Source organism: Calidris pugnax, unplaced genomic scaffold, assembly GCF_001431845.1.
Source record: "Calidris pugnax isolate Ruff unplaced genomic scaffold, ASM143184v1 scaffold20, whole genome shotgun sequence".
Lineage (NCBI taxonomy): Eukaryota > Metazoa > Chordata > Aves > Charadriiformes > Scolopacidae > Calidris > Calidris pugnax.
In genome coordinates, this window is record NW_015094510.1 from 5,492,287 (window position 1) to 5,514,579 (window position 22,293).

The window sequence follows — 22,293 nt, forward strand, 5'->3', positions numbered from 1 at the left end:
ATATTTTCCTTTTTAATTCTGTGTAATTCCTTCAGATCAATTCTTATAGATTTGTGGTATTTTGTGCTTGCTTTTTTCTCCTCTGAGATTGACTGTACATTTATGACATCCCAGTCGGGTAGCACTCATCTCATACTTCACATATTTATAAAATTGGTTGGTGTTGAATTTGGATTTTTCCTCTGATTAATTGTGCCTGTTTGACTGTACTAAATGCCTCCCCAGTAAACAGCAGGTATCAGACAAAAGCACACAAAGTATGGGCAGGGAACCTTAGGTGATATTCAACAGTGTTAGCATGAAGTTTAAGCTAAGTACTTTTAGTTGATACTGTGACTGCTGCAGGCCATGCTGGCATGGGCATTTGTGCAGACAAGTGTTGCAGTCTTACTTAATCCATTTTATCAACAAGGAGATCTTACTACCTCCATCTTTTAGCTATAAAATAGTGGAACCCTGAAGGTTTACTTAGTAAACTAACAAGGATGCAGAAAATACACTGTCGGTGCATAACCATTAGAACAAATAATGTTTTTAACATTGATGCCTTCTGCAAAAAGAGCGCTGTGGAAGGGATATGCAAGCCAGCAGTGAAAAATTACCAAGATATTTATGTCTTTCCCATGTTCTTTGACAACACAGGTATAGCAACTGACAGAAAGTAAAGTTCCTTTGAACTTTGCCAAGTGATTACCTGAGACTGTGAGCAGATTAATTAACAAAGAAAAAATATACAGTGCTTAATAAAAAGTTTCATACTCAAGGTGTCTGCCAGGTGTTTTCTGCTTTCAGTGTTATTTTTCTCCCCACAGCAGGAAACAACATTTTCCATTTTAATCAGGAATACTATTAGCACTTAATGCTGGAATGGGGGACTAAATGCCATTCAGGATGTAATCCATCTTTTCAAACCTTCTTGAAGGGTTTGTCATCTCACCTTGCTCTCAACAAAGCCATTACCATTAGCAGAATGTTCAGCTGTTGACTGACTCAGTTTTGTTGTCCTGGCCCACTGTCCTACAGCTACAGCTTTGGTCCCTTAATACTGCAGAAATCCATACTGCTATGGTGACAGAGATCTGCAATATTGTGAAAGCGAATGCTGTCCCCCGTATTTCTGTGAAATTCCATCCTATTTTTGTGTCACAATGCAGAAAAAATATTTTTTTTTCTGGAGAAACTGTCGTGAAACTCTTCGGCATGTGTTTTGAGACCATCAAAAAGCCTTGCCAGAGTGAGAGTTCTGTTCTGTCTGGATAGAATCCACTTAAAAGTATCAGAGCTCAGGAAGAATTAATTACTTCAATGGCTTTAATTTTGCAAATAAAAAGTCAGAGGTTTGATATAGCAGTTTGTTTTAAAAAATAATTAATTCTATAAAGGAAGATTTCCTAATCTTTATGTACGCATGAAGAGCTCAAAGCAGCGACATGTTATGGCAAAGCTGAGGGTAGGACATAGCTCCAGATGCAAATGCTAAATTTAGCTATTTACAATGGAGGTGTGTACATCAGAGTTATGTACCTTAACTTCTCCTTATGGTTAATGGAAATGTAGTCAAAACAGTCAGTATAATATAGAGAGCTGTTTAGATTCACTTCTGCACATTTGGTTTGGTGAATTACTATATTGTATTGATAGGATTGACACAATTGCTGTTAATTAAAATGAGAGATTAGAAAAGACATGTATCTATGTAGATACATGTGTTATAGACATCTAAATTTTGAATCTGAATCTGAATCTGAATCTCAGTTGTGTACTTGGCTTCTCTGTAGCACTTCACCTTGATATCTTAAGTTGCAAATATACAGGATGAAGCTTTCTCTTAGCACAGTCAGTTAAGATGACTAGAGCTGAACACTAGTGTGGAATGAATCCTACCTTACTTATGACTCTGTATTTAAGTAATCTTAATTTTATACCTAAAGTACAAAAAAGAAGCCCCTCACTCATTTTAAATAAATTCAGTGATATAAATGTGTAAGAGAAGGGCTTATCATCCAGGCAGCTGAGAAGATGGTGGGAGGAAACAGTTTTTTGGAGAAACAAACAGGAATACTGATGAGACCTTAGTTGAAAACGTGAAAAAGAGAGCAAGCAGAACTGTATATAGACAACTTGGAAAAAATAGAGTCTTGAGCTAAAGAAATTGTAAAGGAAGAATTGGTGTGGTATATAGGGAAGCTAAACGCCAAAGGAATGACTTCCAGTTCACAATGGAATTGATCTGTTTCTTTCAGTGCATGCCTTCCTAAATCGGGGTTGCCAGTAAAATTCATTTGGTGTTCTATAGAGACAAAAGACCCAGTTTTACACCCAACAAAGTCAGTAGCAAAACTCCAACCTATTTCAAAAGAGAAGAGGTATGTGTCCAATGAATGTGTGGAAAAACAGCTGCCTATCACTATTATCAAATAAATTGGCCTGGAATACTTCTGTTTGTCTACCAATAAAGTATTCTGGCATCTCTGAGAGGTCATTGTGCTCTTAAGTGTTCGGCATTGTTTCTAAATGACTTGCTGCCTCTGAAGTTACCATTTAATAAATTTACTCACTTGATACAAGGGTAATAATCTTCTTAAATATGACTGTTAATTCCCTCGCAACTACAATTTTATAGTAGTTCCTCTTCTAAAGCTAAATTGCTGGCTCAAAGCCATGCATTACTGGCTGGGGTTTGCAGGGAGAGACTGGGTGTCCTAACCAAGTGTCAGTGATCCTTTTCAGCATTCCTCAGCTCGAATCACTCATTAAACCGAAGTGTAGGACAAAGTTATTAATGGAACAATAATTCTTAGGTGTTTTGACAAGGCATTTTATAAATGGTAATTAACATCTGCACCGTAGTTCCTGTCAGGGAGGTGAAACAGTGGAAATGTTAAGTGAACTAAATCTGGCAACCGCAACTCTTAATTTACTTTTCATATTTTGGTTAATCAGTTGTGGGTTTTTTTAATGCAAGAAAAAAAAAACCACATTTCAGGCTCTTAATCTGAGTTGCTTTATAGTTTTTCAGTAAGCTTAATAAGCAATAGGTTTTCAATAAGTTCAATAAGAACAAAGCTGTTCATACTGCCGTTATTTTCAGAAGCTTGAATGTGTTAAGACTGTAACATACCTCCCTAAGTATGTGCTCAAAATTATATTATGCATTGAATTTATTAATTTTTCTCTTTATTATTATTACAAGATGGAAGAGAAAAGCAGTAAAATCAAATATATGAAATTATTGTTCTAGCCACATTTTACAACCATGAAATTAATTCTAAGGATGTAAGCAGGTCTTAAATCTTGGTTTTTGGCATTATACAAAACAATGGTTTAAGGAAAGCAGAACAACATTTTTTCTTGGTATGATTCTACCCAAAAATTGCTTTACACATGAATTAAATTTCCCAATCTTCCAATGATTTTTTTTGATTACTTGAGAAACCAAGCCATGTACAATCATAAAGGAGAATGTAAACAGCCTGTTACAAGTATAAGTGTTCAAGATCTGTGCTCATAGTAACAATTCTTCCTTTAGCATCTCTCTCGATCCCTTTTAATCAATTTAAAAAAACTTTAATTTCTGTTGATTTTTTTTGCTTAAAAGAGTTCAGGCACCTGGAGATGCCATCCAGGTTATATCCCTAAATGTATTAGTGGAGACCTACCATATGTGCACTTTGTGCACTAATTTCAGACAATCTTTTTACTGTGTAGTTAGATTTGGACACAACTCTAAGTGGCCTACTTTCTAGCTTCTATTGCATGAATAAATATAATACAGTAAAAAAACAAGTGTAAGAGGTGTGGAAGGCTTGGTTTGATGAGATTTTTCATTGAATAGAAAGAAGACAAAAGAAACTTTTCAGCCTCCATTAAATGTGGATTCACTGTTCATATGAAATATGGTTTGATTTACTCTTTGGAATCACAAAGATTTTTTCCTTCGGTCTTCCAGGTAGGACTTGAAAGCCTGGAAGTACAGCTTTTGCCAAGAATTACAATAGGACTGTGCGACTACCCAAAAGTATTTATAAAATAGTATACACAGAAATTGCTTTCATATTAATTTTCTATATATTGAAAGTAATGACTAAATACAGCACAGACTAATTTTCAAGCATGGTTTAATAAAACGGAAGTGTTTTGACTCGGGAACATTTGTTTAATGGCAGTTTTACTGTAAACTATATGAGCTCATTAAGACACTTATGGATATCTCTTCTGAAAATATGATGTAAATGAACACAGTTTCTAAAGAAAACGAAGGAAAAAACTGTAGCATGGGTGTAGCTCAGACATAACGAAGGAAAGCACTTTCAAGTATTCACTGTGTAATACGCCTGCAGTTCTGACAACTCAGCTGGCACTGAGCTGAATTTTACAAAATGAACTAAATGAGAGGCCATTATACAAGCAGAATTAGGAAATGGTTCTTTCGTCTCTGGATTAGTTTAATGTCATCTCTGACATCTGTGTCTGTCCCGTGAAATTTATCAAGCATACATTTTTGTGTAAAATAGAAGACAAAATCAACAATATAATCAAGCTTACTAGGCACCTAATCGAAGCACTTTCTTTTGTTACGTACTTCAGTTACTCAGATTCACGTAGCTTGAGTTAGGAGAACGAGTTCCCAGATTTAGATCTTAATTCTGCAAAGAGAAATGTACTTCAAAAGGTCTTTTCAAGTCAGTTAAGCTACTTATTTACATAATAGCACTTACACATAAGGCATCTGCCACAAATTTGCAACAAATTCAGTTTAACCTAAATTTGATTTTGGTCTGAATTGTACTGAAGGAAAATAGGAAAATATGAAAGTGTGAAGAAAAGTACATTAGTAGTAGGGCTTCATAAAAAAGACGCATTTCAACGTATATGTAATGTTTGTTTACATAACTGTAATTAACCCAATTACAGAATGAATTGCATATTTCTGTGCAAAAATAGCCTTAATTATATTTCTTAATTAGAAACATTACATTTTTAAACACTGTAGTATATCTCTGCATTTTTGTTTTGCTCATATGCAATTGATGTCTGGAGTATAAGATTTGTAGCTTTTTTTGATATTGAATTTGGGTTTTTTTCATTTCTCATATATTCCTTAAAGTAGGCAATTAATTTTTCTACTTTTTTATTCAAAAATCATGGGAATTTGTGTACTTTGGCACTTGCCACTGTACAGAGGTTGATCTAGTGCTAAGAAAATAATACTTAGGAAATAGGTCCAAATGTTCAAAAATAGAACTGAGTGATAGAATTTGAAATGAAGCTACACTGATTGTTCCTGGTGGCAGGTTTACATTATAAATTTGCTAAAGATCCTAAAGTTAATAACTTGGAACTATTTTCCCAATACTAAAACCCAGACTTGTTACTTTTGAAGAGCAACAAAATGACAGCCCCAACCAGGAGTGCCTCATAAAACTGTTTTGTTCAATTTGAGAAAAAGTGAAACTTATAGGACTGCAGAAATATACTGAAATCTGGGACCAAATTCCTGGAACTCTGGAAAGGCTGTAGGACAGTGACGGAAGTTGTATGCTTATGGTAAAATAACCTTTTCCATAAAAGTTAGTTTTAATGAGGAATGCTAGTATTTTTGTGATGAAATAAGAAGATAGCTCTTGTTGTGGTCTTTACACTGATTTCCTACATGGTGGATAATAAGAACAGTAAGCTTATGTTTTGAAGACTCTGTGGTTCTCTAGTCTTTTTCATCAAGTTCTGTTGGGTGCTTAGCTGACTACTATTTCTAGAACTTGCTTGAAAGAACAAAGTTTTATGCAACTTTGAGACATGTGGTGTCCTTCTAAAGAAAAAGTGACATTTTACTAGAATACAATACCTCCTATAAAAACATTATTGCAATAGGATAAAACCCCCCTTATTCTTAAGCTATGAAGTATATATTGAGCTAATGGCCAAATATTATTATTATTAGTGATATTTCAAGATTACATGAAAATTGGCAATATTTGGGGATTACAAAAGAACTGGAGATATTTGGGGAGAATTACTGAATGACTCATCAAAATAGTTTAATATAAACTAATAAAACTACTAAAATATAATAGATGCACTGCTTGAGATGCACTTTGGATAGTGTAGCTGTCAGCTGATTTATTCACTGGCTGTTGGAACCATTTTGCTTATAATGGAAAAATCTTTATTCAAGTGCATTTTCAAAAGATCACACTGAATTAGTCTAACATCTTCTGGAATGGCAACAAAGAGATAGACTCATCACATCAATTTTAAATACCTAGAGCTATATGTAATCACCATCCAATCACAGTCCCTTTTTATCAATGGACAGAAACTCATAACCTCCAGAAAGTGAGTCAGGTCTTCAGAGGGCTGAATCACTTCCTGCAAATGCTTCTCTCTCCGTTGGTAACAGAAGGAAGTTAGGATGACTGAGGATGACTGTATACCCAACGAGCACAGCAATTAAGTTACTAATTTTCTGAGGGATTCCTTTCACTTCGATATACTTCACTGTATTCTTTCATTTCATTGTGTTGTTAAATTAAGATAAAGGATTTAGATTGATAAATAGAATATATAAAGATATAAAATATAAATAAAAGTAAAAATACAGAAAAAATATATGTGATATATATATACAAACCCATCACATTATTTATATTTGTACAGATAGCACAGTTCATCACATATATGTATCTGATGATGAATTGTGCTTTTATTCAGTTATAGATTAGTAAAGCCGATATCCTTACTTCAGTAAAATCATAGACTATCATTCCTGCTTTCAAGGCATGATCTGTATTTATCACAAGTCAGAAGATCAGGATTTTGCTATAAGTTAAAAAAGGATCAGGAAAAAATAGTGTTTAATTTAGACTTCTTTTAGAAATCATAAAAATCTAATAATTTCAAGTTGACTGGTTTTATTTTTTCTGCTGTGTATGAGTTAATGGTCAGGCATACAGCAGCTGCATAAAAAGTTCACATAACTTAGAATGTTGAAATATATATTGTTCAGCTCAGTTTCACAGAATTCTGCCAGTTTCTCCTTTGAATCATACCTTTTTTCCACATTGATTCCTATTTTTTTTTTAAATGCAATTTGTCAAAATCACTCACCAAAATTTTATTTTATGGTAAACAGTTGACAGAACCTTCAAAATTGAGACTTAAGTTGTTTTTAACTGACAGCAGGTTCATGTTTGGGGCATATTAATAGATCAGTATATGTGACCATTTCAAAAGTGGTGCTGTCTCAGCAGGTTGTCTGCAAATCAATTCAACAAAATATTTTGATCAAGTACCATAAATATTTAGTTGTAAGAGAAAAAAGATGGTAAATGATTGTGACCATGGGATGCTTTATAAATATTTTATTATCACCATCCATCATCACCTTTTGGGAATACAGACTTTTTTAGGCAGCAAAATGAAGAGCTATATAATGAAAAAAGAGTCACACTGAAAATTAATATTATTCCAAATACTTGAGCACTGACTGTGCTTTGGTCTCATTAAATGATCCAATCAAATTTAGAAGGTTCATTTGAATCATCTGTGGAATTTTGATTTGTTAGATTGTCCTGCTAAAATTAAATGTATGGCAGGAAAAAATGCTAATTTTGAGGAAATAAAATTAGATGAGATGGTATTCTTCATAGGAGTAGCTTCAGTGTACAAGAAGATGGATGAGTTCCATGCCATGCTGAAGATGGGTGCAAATTTATAAAGATATGCTGTCTGCTCTTTGTGTGCCATGAAGTCTGTCTAAATAACAATATCCTCTCAGGGAGGGAATCTGCTGTTCTGGCTGCCCGTGTATTATTGTATTTGAACTATTTCCATTTGCAAATGTTGACTTTTCATCTGTGACCAAAGAATGCAATCTGTATGAGAGATGTGTAAAATATTTAATCTTTATTTATTTGTTAACAAAAGGGGTTTTTCGTCAAATCCTGTTTGCACTTCTTTTCTCATGGTCTCCCTGGTAGATGACTGTCTGCATCCACAATGTGACACTTAAGCTGAGAATACAAATTGCAGCTGTTTGTGGGGCTTTGCTTGATTGTTTGTTTGTTTGTTTTTAATGACAGAATGTACTAAACAAGAAGAGCAATCCCAGATATTATTTTGTATCTTCTGTATTTCTAAAGAGTATGCTACGATTGGCTACGTTCGTCAGTGAAAGTTTATACAGAAAGTTACACTTTCATGTTAATATTTGCTGATACATAGATTTTTAAGACCAGGAACAACCACTAGATTATCTAGTGAACCTACTTTTTTTACTACAAGGTATAGAGTTTCACCTGGTTGAATTCTGAAAAAAAGGTGGCATAGAGTTTTGAAGATAGGCAATGTACAATCTGTGATGAGTAACAGAAGTGGATTTTTTTGACCAGTGAAGAGCACCGAGTTATCCAGGTTTGAGCTGTTCAGTGGGCAGTTCAGCACCACTCGGGACCATGGCTACTTTGGAACACCTCCTGTGGCATCTTCCTACACCCTCGATTGTATGGACCATGCCTTTGTGATTTCAGAGCATGGTAACTTGCCTACAGAATGGTCCCAAGCCTAAAATTAGTCAATTCATCTATTCATAAAGACTAGACAACCCTCAGCAACCTTAACCCCTGGTATCTCACAAGTTCAGCAGTCACATAAGGTGTGTTCAATAGAGATTAGGAAATGGGCTTGCTGTCTTCTATGGACATCTGAGGGTAGTATTTGGCTAAATCTCTGTGACTTTTCCAACAACCAGGAGGAACTACCACTAGGCTATAAAAATGTATTCTTACTCCGAGATGTCAGTAAGAGTTAAGTACCAAATAAATTCAGAATTAAATAATTTCTGTTCTAAAAATCTCAGACTAAACCAGGAATATAACAACATGCAGCTGAATTCAAGGGTATGTTTAGATGGTAGAGAGATGTAAATGTGGCCTACCTGTAGTCTGAACTATCTATTTTCCTAAGCGTATTTGCTTAAGCACAGCAACAAGCAAACTTAGTCTTGTGGCACCTGTTCTGCCTCTAGCTGAACAGTAGATAAAGCAGCTTATTTGTTCCCATCTGCAGAAACAGGCCACAAAATTTCTTCCAAGGAATTTGTACGTAGTCTAGGAAATCAAAGCCTTTATTCTCAAAAGTACTGGAAAATAAATTCCGTTTCTTGGAAGGTGTCAATTCTTGGAAGGAGTCTTGCCTTGGAAAATACAACAAACAAAAAGTTTGTCTAGGCTGCTACTCTTTTCAGTGGTACCCGGTGATAGAGCAAGGAGCAATGGACACAAACTGGAACTCAGCAAATTCCATCTCAACATGAGGAAAAACTCCTTCTCTGGAGATATTCAAAACCCACCTGGATGTGTGCCTGTGAAACCCACATTTCTGTTGAACCTGTCTGGATCACTTAAATACTTCACAGAATTGCATAGAAAATCTTATTCTGCCAGGCTTTCCTGACTTTTTAGAAAATGCTTTAGATGCTGAATTGCTTTATTCTGGGCAATACCTCCCACACACCCTTACTCACCGGCTTCCTGTCCCTCCTGATATTGTGCTAACTAAGGATTCTGGCAGCTTATTTTTGCTAAGTAATACTGATATAAGCTCACCTTGCAGTATTATTTAGTTCAGTAGTGATGAAAAGAAAAGAAGCTTGGGCCAAAACAGGGGACAGGAACCAGCAGGGGTTTCTTGATCTGTACCTGAGTACGTACGATGCAACTCCAGAAAGGAGAGAAGCAGCGGATTACAAGGTGGTGGTAATAAGTCTACCAAAACTGGTAGCAGCAATGGTAGGAATCCAGGGACATTGGAACAAGGTGATCTTGGGACAGAATGTGATTTTGTCAGCACTGACTGTGGCAGGTAGTATGACCATAGAATAAGTCACTAAAAATATTTTTTTAGTATTCACCTAATCTTGCTGTTAATTAATGATACCAAGTGAACACATCCAGCACAGCATGCGTGTGGCTTTGTAGTCTTGGATTATTTTTTTTTTTAACAGACTAGAAACAAAGATCAGTCTTTATCATTTATTTGGCTGATAAAAAAAAAAAGCCAAAAGAATCTTTTTCATTATAAACTGTTTTTCAGTTTTTATATATAATATATACAGTAGTTGCAAAACCTCTATGAAATATAATAATGTCATTTCAGTTCCAATATATGTGGGGAAGGCTGTAAAAACATGTGGTCTTAGAAAAGGTCATTCAGCAAAGTAGCCCATGAAAGCTTAAGAAAGGTTTCTGTATTTAAGGTTAAATAGAGCTGAAAATGTTGTTGCTGTTGTTTTCTTTTCTTTTTAAGATGCAATATGAAAAGTTAAATAAATATGATTGTCTGAAACACAACTGTAGCCATGTTCAAATCCACTATATTTAATGTTAGTGCCCTCAGGCAAAGAGCAACCATTCATTCTTTTGAGACCAAAAAGTCCCACGGACTGGAACTTATCTTGTGGACTTGGCTCTTTCAGAATTGAAGAATAAATTTTCTGGCTTTAAGAAAGAGAGTTTTAAAGAAGCAGGTTGAAAAGCAGCTGGTCAACACACCAGAAGCTAGTTGCTAATTGCAGCAGTAAGTTAATCAATGAAATAGCAGTTTAGCTTCTGGGTATAATAAAAAGAGATAAAAGACCGTACAGAAATTCCAGCATTAGGGTATGACCGGCTCTTGAGTGGCATACATTATTTTCCTTCTTACACCTGTCTGCTTTTGAGTAGGCAAGTCATGCATCTGCTTGACAGCTATTAACAGAATAAAATAACAACAAAAAAGCATTTTTGGGTAAGATCTGATATAAATATTTACAAAGACAATTTAAGGGAGTGTTTGTTATGCACTTTTGTGTTTGCTTTCAAAACATTTAACTCCAGAGACAGATGGCTTGTACAGTTTTATCAGCACTTGTGTCATTATATATTCAAGCAGCCAAGACTGATAACCAGCCTCATGTATTACGGATTGTTCAGAGAACAAATACTTTGGGAAAAAAAAAAAAGGCCCACATATCAATAAAGTACTTCAGTGTGGAAAAACTTGATACAGAAATTTCAGTGACATTTTTATGAAGAGAAAGGAAACAAATGAATGCAATTATAAAATTAAAGCAGCAGGAACAGGTTTTTAAGTGGTGTCATTGTATGTGGTAATGAAACAAGTTTAGAAAATCGGGTGAAAGCTATTGTTCAGCAGTGGTGGAGGAGAAAGATAATTACCATTAAGGCAACGTTATGCTTTCTCAATACAAAGCAGCCAACTCTTCAGTGCAAGCAACCCCCAGAAGATCTCTCTCCCATCATACTGCTTATGATCATTTCACTTTATGCTACTGAATAGCAACCTGAATAATAAGGAGTCTTAGAAAAGAATAAACTGTCAATACTTGAGAACATAATTACACAAAACATAAGTGGAAAAAAACATATTGTTGAAAGATAGTTTTTTCCCTGTAGCTGAGGTCCTTTTTTCCTAAATCTGTTTTTCATCTTTGTCTTGTGTCCCACAGCAGGACATTTATAGAGTCCTCTGAATCATGATCACCACCATTATTAACAATAATATATACAAAAACATTATGCTTGCATCTAAGAGCCTTAACTGGAGATCAGGTGTGACAGGCACCACACACATTATGAATGAAACTGCCTTTTTCCTGAATCAGTAAGCATGATCATTCCTTGTAGTAACTCAACAGTAAAATGTATTATTTTAACAATTTGCATTTCTAAATAAAATAGTTTGTGGATTTCTTTTTCTCTTGTGATGGCTTAACCCAAAAGTTATTAAAGAAATAATTGTTAATTATATATTAGATGAAGTCTTGCAAGGCATTTTGGAAATTTAAACCTCACAATATTTTAATAGGGCAAGTAAATATTCCCTACATTTTACAGATTGGAAAGCATGAGCCAGAGTACTAGAAAATACGCATATTCACTTGTGTAGGAGTCAGAACCAGTTCTCAGTTCTAGACTTGCATTTTATTCATAGATGTTTACATACAGGCATATGTAGAGGTGTGTACAGAATTACACTATACCTCACAGCTATTTGAAAAGTGATACAGCTAAAAGAAGTGTCCCACAGGTGTTCCCTTGGGGTTCCCAGTCCTCTCCTAAAAGCTGAGGGCCTCACTCTGTCTACAACTGTCCTACATCCATACAAAAATTGTAATTGGCTGTCTGCAAAGGTTGGTCTTCCCTTTGGTTGAAATTTCTGCATAGGGAAGGTTGACTGGAGGAGGACTTGCATACAATAATTAATTTTTGAAGTCTAAGTGGGACAGTGGTGTTTTGTTAAACCAAAATAAAACCAAGAAGCTGCTTCTCCTGAACAGGCAATCATCTCAGCTTTGTTACCCCATTCCTGTGGGCTGCTCACAGTAACAGATATCTAAATATTCCAGTGCTGTCCAGAAATTTTATCAACCTAAGGATGGCTAAAGCAATGGATGTTTAAAATCCATTCCAAGTTTAACAGCATTAACTGCCTAGAACGGTTTCTAAAGAATGCAAAAGATATGAAGTAAATCTTCCAAAGAGTTCAACATGTAGCTCAAAGGGCCACATGCATATTTAGTTCTAAGTAAAACGAATTTATCATGTATTTAAATTTTAAATGGAAATAAATGTCTTATCTCTTGAAATTTATTTAACTAAACAGGAAAAGTAACATCTCCCCTTCAGAACCATAGTACTGAAGGTTCTCCTGTCAACCTTTTATTCCACTGTAGACTGGAAGCACAGAGTCCATGCACTGTATTTCTTGAAATGTGTCATTCTGTTGTGAAGGGTTTTCTTTGTGTTTCAAAAGTTTTAATCCCTGCCAAACGTTTCCTTCTTGGTCAGCAAGTTAGTATTGTACTGTGAGAGTAGGAAGGTTGAAAATAATTCTGCCACATCTCACTTTCTTCCTCTGAAAATGGGAAAAAACTAATTAAAACTAAATTTCTGTTGTTGGAAAAAAAAATATCAGCTTTTAACCTATAGATTAACCTTTGGAAATGTTAACAATATACTATGAGTACTTGCTTTAATTATTATTGCTTTTTTTTGGTACTAAGTACCTGCCTGAATTTGATTATAACTTCATACTAGAAGATTCAAAGAAGAGCTTTATAGAAAAAAGAATCTCTGTCTTCCAGGGAATTACCACAGCTCTCATTTTAGAATCAAGGTTCCTGGTTCTCATTGAAATCTCTGCTAAGCTCCTAGTTTGCAGTTGCTTTTTCTTTTTTTTCCTAATGGTTCTGGGTTAATTTTTTCACCTTGCATTGACTTAAATGGAAAGTAGCATTCATACTATTATTTTTCATGTTCTAGTTGTCAGCAATAGGACATTTTCTTATATGGGGAATGCAGAAGCAACTTTTATTATGTTTTATTATGTTCTGTCACATCAACAGCAGACTGTATATCCTCCAGATATTCAAAAAGAAAAACTATTCAGAGATAAAAAGATTAACTGATTACATTTTAACACGTAGAAATATACCCAAATGCATTTTCTGTATCTGTATGTAAAAGCAGTGGATTGTTAACCTGTGCAATTTACTAATTTGTTATGTGTCAGTTAAAAAACAAACAAACCAATAAACCCCAAACAAACAACAACAACAACCAAAAAAACGACTGAGAAAGAATAGCAATTTCCATAAAATTAATTGGGATAATTTCAGTATTCAGAAAAAGATCTGTTACTAAGGGTAATTTATTGTATATGCATGAAGTACAAAAGCATGAAATATTCTTTGGCATTGTAACAGAGAAATCTGTGTTAGAGTGTCTTCACTTAAAATTTTGAGTCTCAATTATATTATTATAAAGATACATTTTCTTTTGCTGGTACACTACTGACATTTTTCTTCTGATTAGTACTGCTTTTTAAGATGCTTCATAACTTTGCTATTCATGCTTACCTGCTAAAATTCTTTCTCAAAAATCAATCTATAATTTCCTTCCTGTTTAATCAGGGCTGTTTAATCAGGGAAAAATGTCTCCGTAAATCTTCCGATGTCTACAGCACTAGCCAGTTGAATTACTCTGAAGTCAAGAAAAAGCATCTCAAAATTCTTGCTCAAAATTACAAAACAGTAATTTTGAACAGCAAAGAATCATGAGAAAGCATGTCTTAGATATTGAGAAATATCTAACAAAGACACACAAAGTGATTTTCTCTGCCTTTTTCCTGGTTCCATTCTGATCAGATGAACAAATTCAGCTATTTACAAATGCAGCAAGAATGAGAGGAATTTAGTGCTGCTGAAGACAGGGGTGACCTGTCTGCTTGATTGCAAGATGCCTGCAGCTGGCCAGCTGTGTCCTCAGTAGTGTGTGAAAAATTATATAGATATTTAATATGCATAGTACTTCAGCAGACTTTATTTCTGTATCCTGTGGTCTTATATTCCTGATTTACAAGGAATTATGAGAACAGTTCTTTATCAAGTGCAAGATTTACCTGAGCCGCCTTTTTTTTTAATTTACCCCTTGATTTTTATGGTTGCATAGCAGCTATCTGGGATACAATGGTTTAATGATGAGAAGAATTACAGATTTTATTCTCTTTTTGGTTAAAATGTTTTGAAGTGTTTAATGATTTTATACTAAATCCAGCAATATTTAACTTCTCTCTTACTTATTGGGAGTGTGCATCAGAGTTTTATGAGCAGATGTCTAGAACTATGCACCAATCCAAGTTTGTAAAACGGTAGACATCAGAATAATCTTGCATATGGACCATTCTTTTGAGCAAGCCCATTTTTGGATAGCATAAATGTTTCTCAGTTTGCGGGAGGCTGTTAGTACACCAAGACTCTGCAGCAGTAAAGTGAGTTGAAAACAGAAGAGAATACATCCAAACTATAGGCCTTTACAAGCAACATTCATTCTCACTCAGAATCTGCAAGGATATGTTTATTTCCTCTGACTGTTTCACCTACCTAGCTCTATTTTCTTAGCGTGACTGTAAAAAGGTAAATCCTGACAGGAATTCAGTTGTATATCACATGAGGACCTTTAAAAATATATTAAAAATCCCACTGCACAGAATGAGAAGGCAGCTAGTAGGATCTGAGACTGATATCTTAGGGCAAACTGAACTGTATTTCCACTTTTGGAAACTACGTAGGTAGCGTATACAGAGAGTATAAGCCCTACAAGGCAACTACTCTCTAACAGTATGAAAATATATTTAGGATTTACCAGCACAATGTTTTGTTGCAGAATCATTGTTAATTTTCTAATGAGGTGTATGAATTTAATGCCAAATACCACAATCTAATATGATATCTTTTTTTTTTTTTCTCTCTCCCTCTTTCTTCTTTCTGTTTGTTTGTTTCTTTTCTACAGATGGTCCTCTTGGGCCACGAGGATTAGCTGAAGCTACAGAGATGTGTACTCAAGAATGCTTGGTTTTGGGTCACTCAGACAACTGTTGGATGCCTCCCAGCTTGGGCCCATACCAACAGCCAAAGTCTCCTCTCTCCACCTTTGCACCTCAGAAAGAATGGGTTAAGAAGGACAAACTAGTTAATGGACATACATTGACGAGGACCTGGAAAGAAGATAGCAACAGAAACCAGTTCAGTGACCGAAAGCAGTACGGTTCCAGTGAGGGCCATTTCAACACTGGCAACCACATGACTGACATTCCTCTGGCCAACTTGAAGTCTTACAAACAGGCCTCAGGAGCTGTTGAGAGTCCAAAGGAGCACCAGCTATAAGAAATTGTTACTTTGGACCAATGACTTTAGCCTATTTAGACTTGCTAATACTGTGTGTGTGTCAGAGCTTTATGTACTGGGTAGACCTCTAGAACTATGCTTCACCTAGCAGAGATATGCATATCTTTATGTTAGCACCGTGGGAGGTATGAAGTCCTGCAACATGAAAGAGTGTTTCTACTAGTTGTGTGGTTTTGTTAAATAGACATGATTAAAATCTGCAGAGATCTCTCCAGTTTGCAAATATCCTTTTTTGTTTGTTTGTTTGTTTGTTTTTTGACCCTGGACTGCTGCTATGAACAACAGAAGATTCATTTGGAGAGTGAGAGAGTGAGGAAGTTCAGTGGATTGCAATGATTGAAAAGCATATCCAGTTAGAAAATTGTGCTTTTGTTGTCATTGATCTATGCTGGGACTGTTGTACTTGAGATCACATTGCAAACAAAACAACTGAAACTGTAAACATTAAACCTATTGTGCTATTAACAATGTTAGTGGACACTTATGAGTCAATCAGTGTTCAAATACTTGTAAATAGGAACAATTATTACTTACAATTTTTGTGTACTTATAACATTCACTTGAAAAGATACTGTAGCATATTTCTGTGCTTCACAGTTGCTTTTTACTTTCCTTCATTTGCTTCCTGTTGTTTTGCTTTTATTTTCAGTGATGGTGTTTCTGTGTTAGTAGTCTGTCTGACACACAATGTTCCAAGGAAATCAAAACACTTGTGTTAAAAGTGAAAAAAGGAGTGGTGGGGTGGAGGGAAAATTGATTGTAGAAAGAAAAAAAAAGATTTTTCTTTCTATGTAGTAGCAAATGATGCCAACACACAGGTAGAATTTCTTCTTTTCTTTTTTTTTTTTTTTAAATATTAAGAAATGAAAGGACTTGTGTAAGGGCTTAAAAATTTAGCAATTTTTTAAAAAAACTTCCATTACGTTTCATAAAATAGGAAAACTGCAAAAGAAAGGAAGAATATTTAAATTTGTGGTGGTGGGTGGAAGGAAAAGCTCTTTGTTTGGATTTCTTGATCAAATTAGCTGCAGTCTGTCATTTAATGAGTAGTAGCTGACATTGATCTCAGCTGGAAGATACGGAGGAAATTCTACAGGAGCAAAATACAATAATCATGTTTTTCCAGTTGGGCAGGTGTGTGTCTATACTTAAGACAGTTTGTATTGCTGAAACAGCAGCATTTGTGTTGATCTTCATCTGCGTTAATGTTGTAGTACACAAGTGTTTTTAGACCATAGCCACAGAATATTTAATGTGTTGTGCCTTCATGATGTAGCAGAGCATTCTCCTGGTAGGCTAGTTGGGGGAATTAAAGGGTTAAATCTCTAATTATTGCTGTTTAACTGTTTGTTATCATAGTTGGTCAATGCCTGGCAGGTACCAGTATCATGTCACCTCAGTCAAACCAGCAGAGTGACTCCTAATGTTAATAAGATCTAAGTTGCACGCAAAGCAAATCCAAATCCAAACATTTTTAGATGGTTTTTGTTAAGGCATGACAGATGATTTACACAAATAAATAGCATGCAAAAAAAAAGAAAAAAAAGAAAAAAAAAAGTCCTTACAGAAAAAAGCAAGTTGCTTATGCCACAGTGAAACATCAGTCTTAAAGCAACAAATTCAGCTAATCTGAAGGTGATTTTATTCTTATCAAAAACACAAACTTTTTTTCTTCTTTATTCTTTTGTATATAGCAGTTCACTTTTTTTTTTCTTAGGCTTTTTTTTCCCCTCCACAATATAAAAGGCATAAAAATGGGTTAGGGGTGCATTGCTTATTGCAGTACTTATGTCAGTTTGTGAGGGGTGTTTGATGACTTTGACAGAATAAATATCTAACCAGTTATCCTTGTTACTGCTTTGCCAGCTCAACGTTATTTAGTTATTCAGCTCTTGCAATAAATGTTCTGAATTCCTGATTGTGTTGTGTTAGTTCTTGGGCAGATGCCTAAGGGACTTAATTCCTGTTAATTTATCTTTCTTTCTGTTGTCATTAGTTGGTTTGTTTCTTTGTTTCATTCTGATTTTCCAGTTATTTTTCTAAGCATATCATGGTCCATTTGGTTCATATAGATACGTATAAGAATGGAATATACAACAAATGATAAATCCTAAGGACTACATTCTGTTATTCCTATGGAAAGTAGGAACTTTTCCAAAATAAGTTATTTTAATTGGGTAAAGTGTTACTTACCCAGCTTAAAGGTGACAGAATCTAGCCCAGATTTGTTAGGCATACTTAAACACATGTAATAGGCGTCCTTCCACAACTCTTTGTAATAGTACAGTGGTAGCATATAGAAAAATCAGCACTTACCACACCTCTGTCTTTCTTTTGAGAGCAGAATAAAGTCATATCAAAATATGGTAAATGCTTTCTTATAAGGAAAATTTGTGTGGTTATATAACCACCTTTGTTGCAGCACAGTTTAAAAAAAAAAAAGGAAAAAGAAAAGAAAAAAAAAAAAAAACCAACCCAGAAACCTTGAAAAGGATGTATCCATAAAAATAAACTATTTTTGAAGATGCTCAGTTTTAATGCAGTGGTGCCCTGACTTCTATATTAAAACCAGAAATATAATAAGTATTTGAAAATCCAAATAGCACCATTTTAAATTATAAGTGCCTTTTTAAACAGAATATATTTGAAAAAAGATTCTGTGAAGAATAGAAAGTAAATGATGTGACTATTGCTACAGAAAGAAAACTGTGTTCTGTTCCAAATTTTAATACTGTGTGCTGCTGTCAAACTGTTTAGGAGGAGCAAAAAAATCATGATTTGAATTTATGGCAGGTGAAAATACTCTCATCTCATTTTCTAAAATTTTATTTTGTGTAATATTAGTTTTTTTAAGGCCTTACCCAGCTTTGAAATAACTATTAAAAAAAAAAAAAAAGAAAGAAAAAAAAAGACAGGAAAGCAAGAAAAGAGAGAGAGAAGGAAGGAAAGAAATATGTGCAGCACAGAGAACTGTATCTTAATCCCATTTAAAATAAAGGAAAGTTTTCCAGAGGTTTCCACAGAATCTGGATTTGGCCCTAAAGATGTATTCAGCGTGTCCATACATTCGCTTGATCAGTAATACCAGTACTGCTGTCTAATACTCAAAAATTAAGGGAAAAAAAAAAAAAAAAAAAGAGTAAATCCTGACAGGAATTCAGTTGTTTATCACGTGAGGATCTTTAAAAATATATTAAAAATCCCACTGCACAGAATGAGAAGGCAGCTAAATATTGGTGACTATTCAAGCTTACTAGCTTTGAGGTTAAACAACATTATTTGCAACCTGGCATGATAGGGATGCCTCTTTGATGCCCGTTCTAGCTTTTTTTCTTTCAGCTAGGAGCATTGAGTGCCCTTTATTTATTTATTTCTTAGTGTACGCATTTGAAGATAAACCAAAGGTTTCTTCAGTAGTCCTTTATTTTTACTGTTACTGACCAAAGCCCTTCGTCCAAATAGAAAATGGAAGGCCTGCATAGATCTAGTCATTTAGTCCTACTTAATCCTACGCTGTATCATCTCTTACTAAAGATAGAGCACTCAGGACCTCCTTCCCAAGCAATTGTCTAAAAGCAGACAAAGAAATACATGGGGCAGAATTAAGGGGGATGAAGAAATATAATAGAATTAGGGAGATGCAGAAATATACATCAATTTTAACAAATAGGTATGAGGAAAATTATATTCACATTACTTAGTTGATGTGTTTATTGCTTTTAACAAGTTATTAATAGAAATCATGATAAGGAAGAGTTTTAAGTACTTGAGCATGGAGTAGACAAAACTGTAATAGAGAAACTCGGGAAGGTCCAGATACATAAATGGCATAAAAGCAGGAAATGCATTTCTGTGAGAGGAAAGAACAGGAGGGATAAAGACTGATGTAGCTGACATGAGAAAACAAAGAAATAGGGAAAAGAGGATCACAACAAGAAGTTAAATCTTGGGATGGTTTGAACAAAGGGAGGCACTAGTATCTTTAACAAAAGAGGAGGCAGTGAGAATCATGGGACAGGGCAATAGGTGATGTCATGGTATCCATGGGACTCATGAAATGACAAAAGGCATAGGGATAGGGTCTAATAGCCTTAGACAGTAGCATCTAATACCTGAAAATAGATTATAATAATATTCCTATTGGCATGAGAACACAGCAGTGGTGTCATATCCAGATCAGACAGAACAACAAGTGGTCTGTGATGATTGATTTCCTTATGTCCTCAAAATATTTACCTAATTCAGCTGACAAAACCTTCTTATGGCATGTATCCTTGCCATAATGTAAAATAAGCCTACAGCACGCATGCTCACATGTGCCAATTCAGACAGTAAAACCAACTGAGTACTCGTGGCATTGTCTTGGAATGCTCGATTCTTTCTAGTTTATTTAATACACTCCTTCAGCAGAACTGTGTTCCAAAGTCCCAACTTTATTTAATTTATATGCTTGCAGTCCTTGCTGCTGTAATAAAACACTTCAAAATGGAAACCAATTCTAGAGCAGAGCAAGGCATTTTAGTGTACGGAAAACATGATACAGTATCACCCAGAGGTGTGAATCAGCTCAATATATCATGGACAGTTAAGCTCTAACTCAATTAATATTAGTTTTATTAACTTTCACTGCTGGTCACCTTAGTGGACACATTTATCAAATGTAATTACCCCATAATTCAAAACCACCTTTGACTTTCCCACTTGTTCAAAAAAAAATCTCATTGGTAGATGCTTCGTTGTAAAATCATAAGATAACCTTTTTCACACATTATTTGAGTGGATTGATTTTTTCCAGATTGGCTTCTCTGAAATATAATACCTTATATAACACAGCTACTTATATTATAAATGGTTTTTCTTGTGAGAAGCCATTTTATACTTTGTTTTCAACCAGTTGAGCATAGTAAGATCATAACAGAGACGGCCAGATTCTGATCCTTCAGACTTTTTTCAACCTTTTACAAAGCAAAATATCAGGAACCCTCACATAATTAGTAAAAGGAATAAAAAGTCCTTCAATATGCAGCAGGCTAGCAAATGTGTGAAAAGAAGCAAATTTGTAATTTACAGAGTTTTAAAACACTATGTAGTTTATTCACAAACTTGAATTAATGCTAATAAATGCAGAATTAGATGCTCTTTATTATTTTTTTTTCTTTTAACTGATATAGACACATCACTTCACTGGACACTAATAGAACTTGTGTGCTGATATGTATCCTCATCCTGCCAAATACTGTGCAGCTCTTTTGAGACACTGAGTGCACTGGTTTTCTTTAGAACACAGCAGTAAGCATCTTCTGGTAGGAGAAGCTCAGCATTTCACAGGACTGAGAAATTTCACAGTGAGAAGTATATCACAGACATGCACGTCATATGCTAAGTTTTGAAACAAGAATGCTTTCTCTAACTTCAGAATCTCGTTACTCTAACTACAGCTTTAAGTTTTTACTGCTACCTAATTGTACAATAGAAAAAGTATGTCTTTAACTACCAGAAAAGATCTCAAATTTTCAGTGTGCATCATGAAAAGAAAGAACTGAAAGAAAGTAATATCCATCATTTTTAAAAATGTGTTTGGGTTTGGTTTTTTGTTTTGTTTTGGTTTGTTTTTTCCATAACCATTCTTAAAGCCACCTGTTGTGCCTAGGTATTGCAACACATTCTAATATTGCATGGCATGTAAATAGATATCTAAATTACTCATAATGATATGATTATATACACATATATATATATAGATTATATATATATACTTAAATATTATCAACACATAATTACTCAGTATTATTTAATGGAATTTTGGGACTATGGATTTTGTTGTTTGATGTACTTTAAACTGTATGAAGCAGCATATTCTTAAGACTACCCTCACCAATGCTTTTGATTATTTATTCATTAAATAAAGTGCTTTCTTTTGCTTGTTATAATCCTGTTTGTACAACCATGTGATAATGTTAAAATGGGTAAGTACTGTACGGGAATTATAACTGTTTCTTTTCTTGTCTAAATATATACCTATAACAAAATTTATTAGTTATCTGAGTTTTAAGAATGTGTCTTTTTATGTGTTTACTATCTCCTTGTACATGGTCCAAATTTAAAGGAAAGCTGAGATTACATTTCTTCATGCAACTCTGAATGACCCAATTGCTTTTATATGTCTTTCTGTCTTTATTCACAAGTGAAATTGGGATGAGATCTGTTCTTTAAATCAGCCATAAAATAAATGCATAATACAGTACTTAGGGCTTGCTTAGTGTAGCTCTCATAAGCAAACCTGCATTCTTCATTTTGCTGGTAAAGAGATACTAAGTCTCAGATGGGAGAGGGAGAGACTCTACACTCAGAGGATAATATTTAGAACAGCCAGCTGATTTAACAGCTGTTTTGTAGAAGGATCAACTAGAATGTGTGCCCCTTTGAGGAGCTCAAACATTTATTGTTGATAAAAGTGGGAACTGTCATTGGCAACCCTTAGTTCTATCAAAGTCAATGGTAAAAAAAAGCCAGCATTTCACCAATATTTAAACATGTATTTGTTCAAA

At 34.6% G+C, this 22,293-nt stretch overlaps 1 protein-coding gene across 4 annotated transcripts in view; it reads left to right on the plus strand.

Annotated features, from left to right (window-relative positions):
- The window catches only part of PCDH9 (protocadherin 9), a 737,828-nt gene extending 716,054 nt beyond the window's left edge, over window positions 1–21,774 (plus strand). For all 4 annotated transcript variants that reach the window (XM_014965920.1, XM_014965922.1, XM_014965921.1 and 1 more), the window contains one exon: window positions 15,351–21,774. In XM_014965920.1, coding sequence (XP_014821406.1) covers window positions 15,351–15,724 — 374 coding nt within the window. In that variant the 3' untranslated portion in view covers window positions 15,725–21,774. The remainder of the gene's footprint in view (window positions 1–15,350) is intronic.
- Window positions 21,775–22,293: the final 519 nt, after the last annotated feature.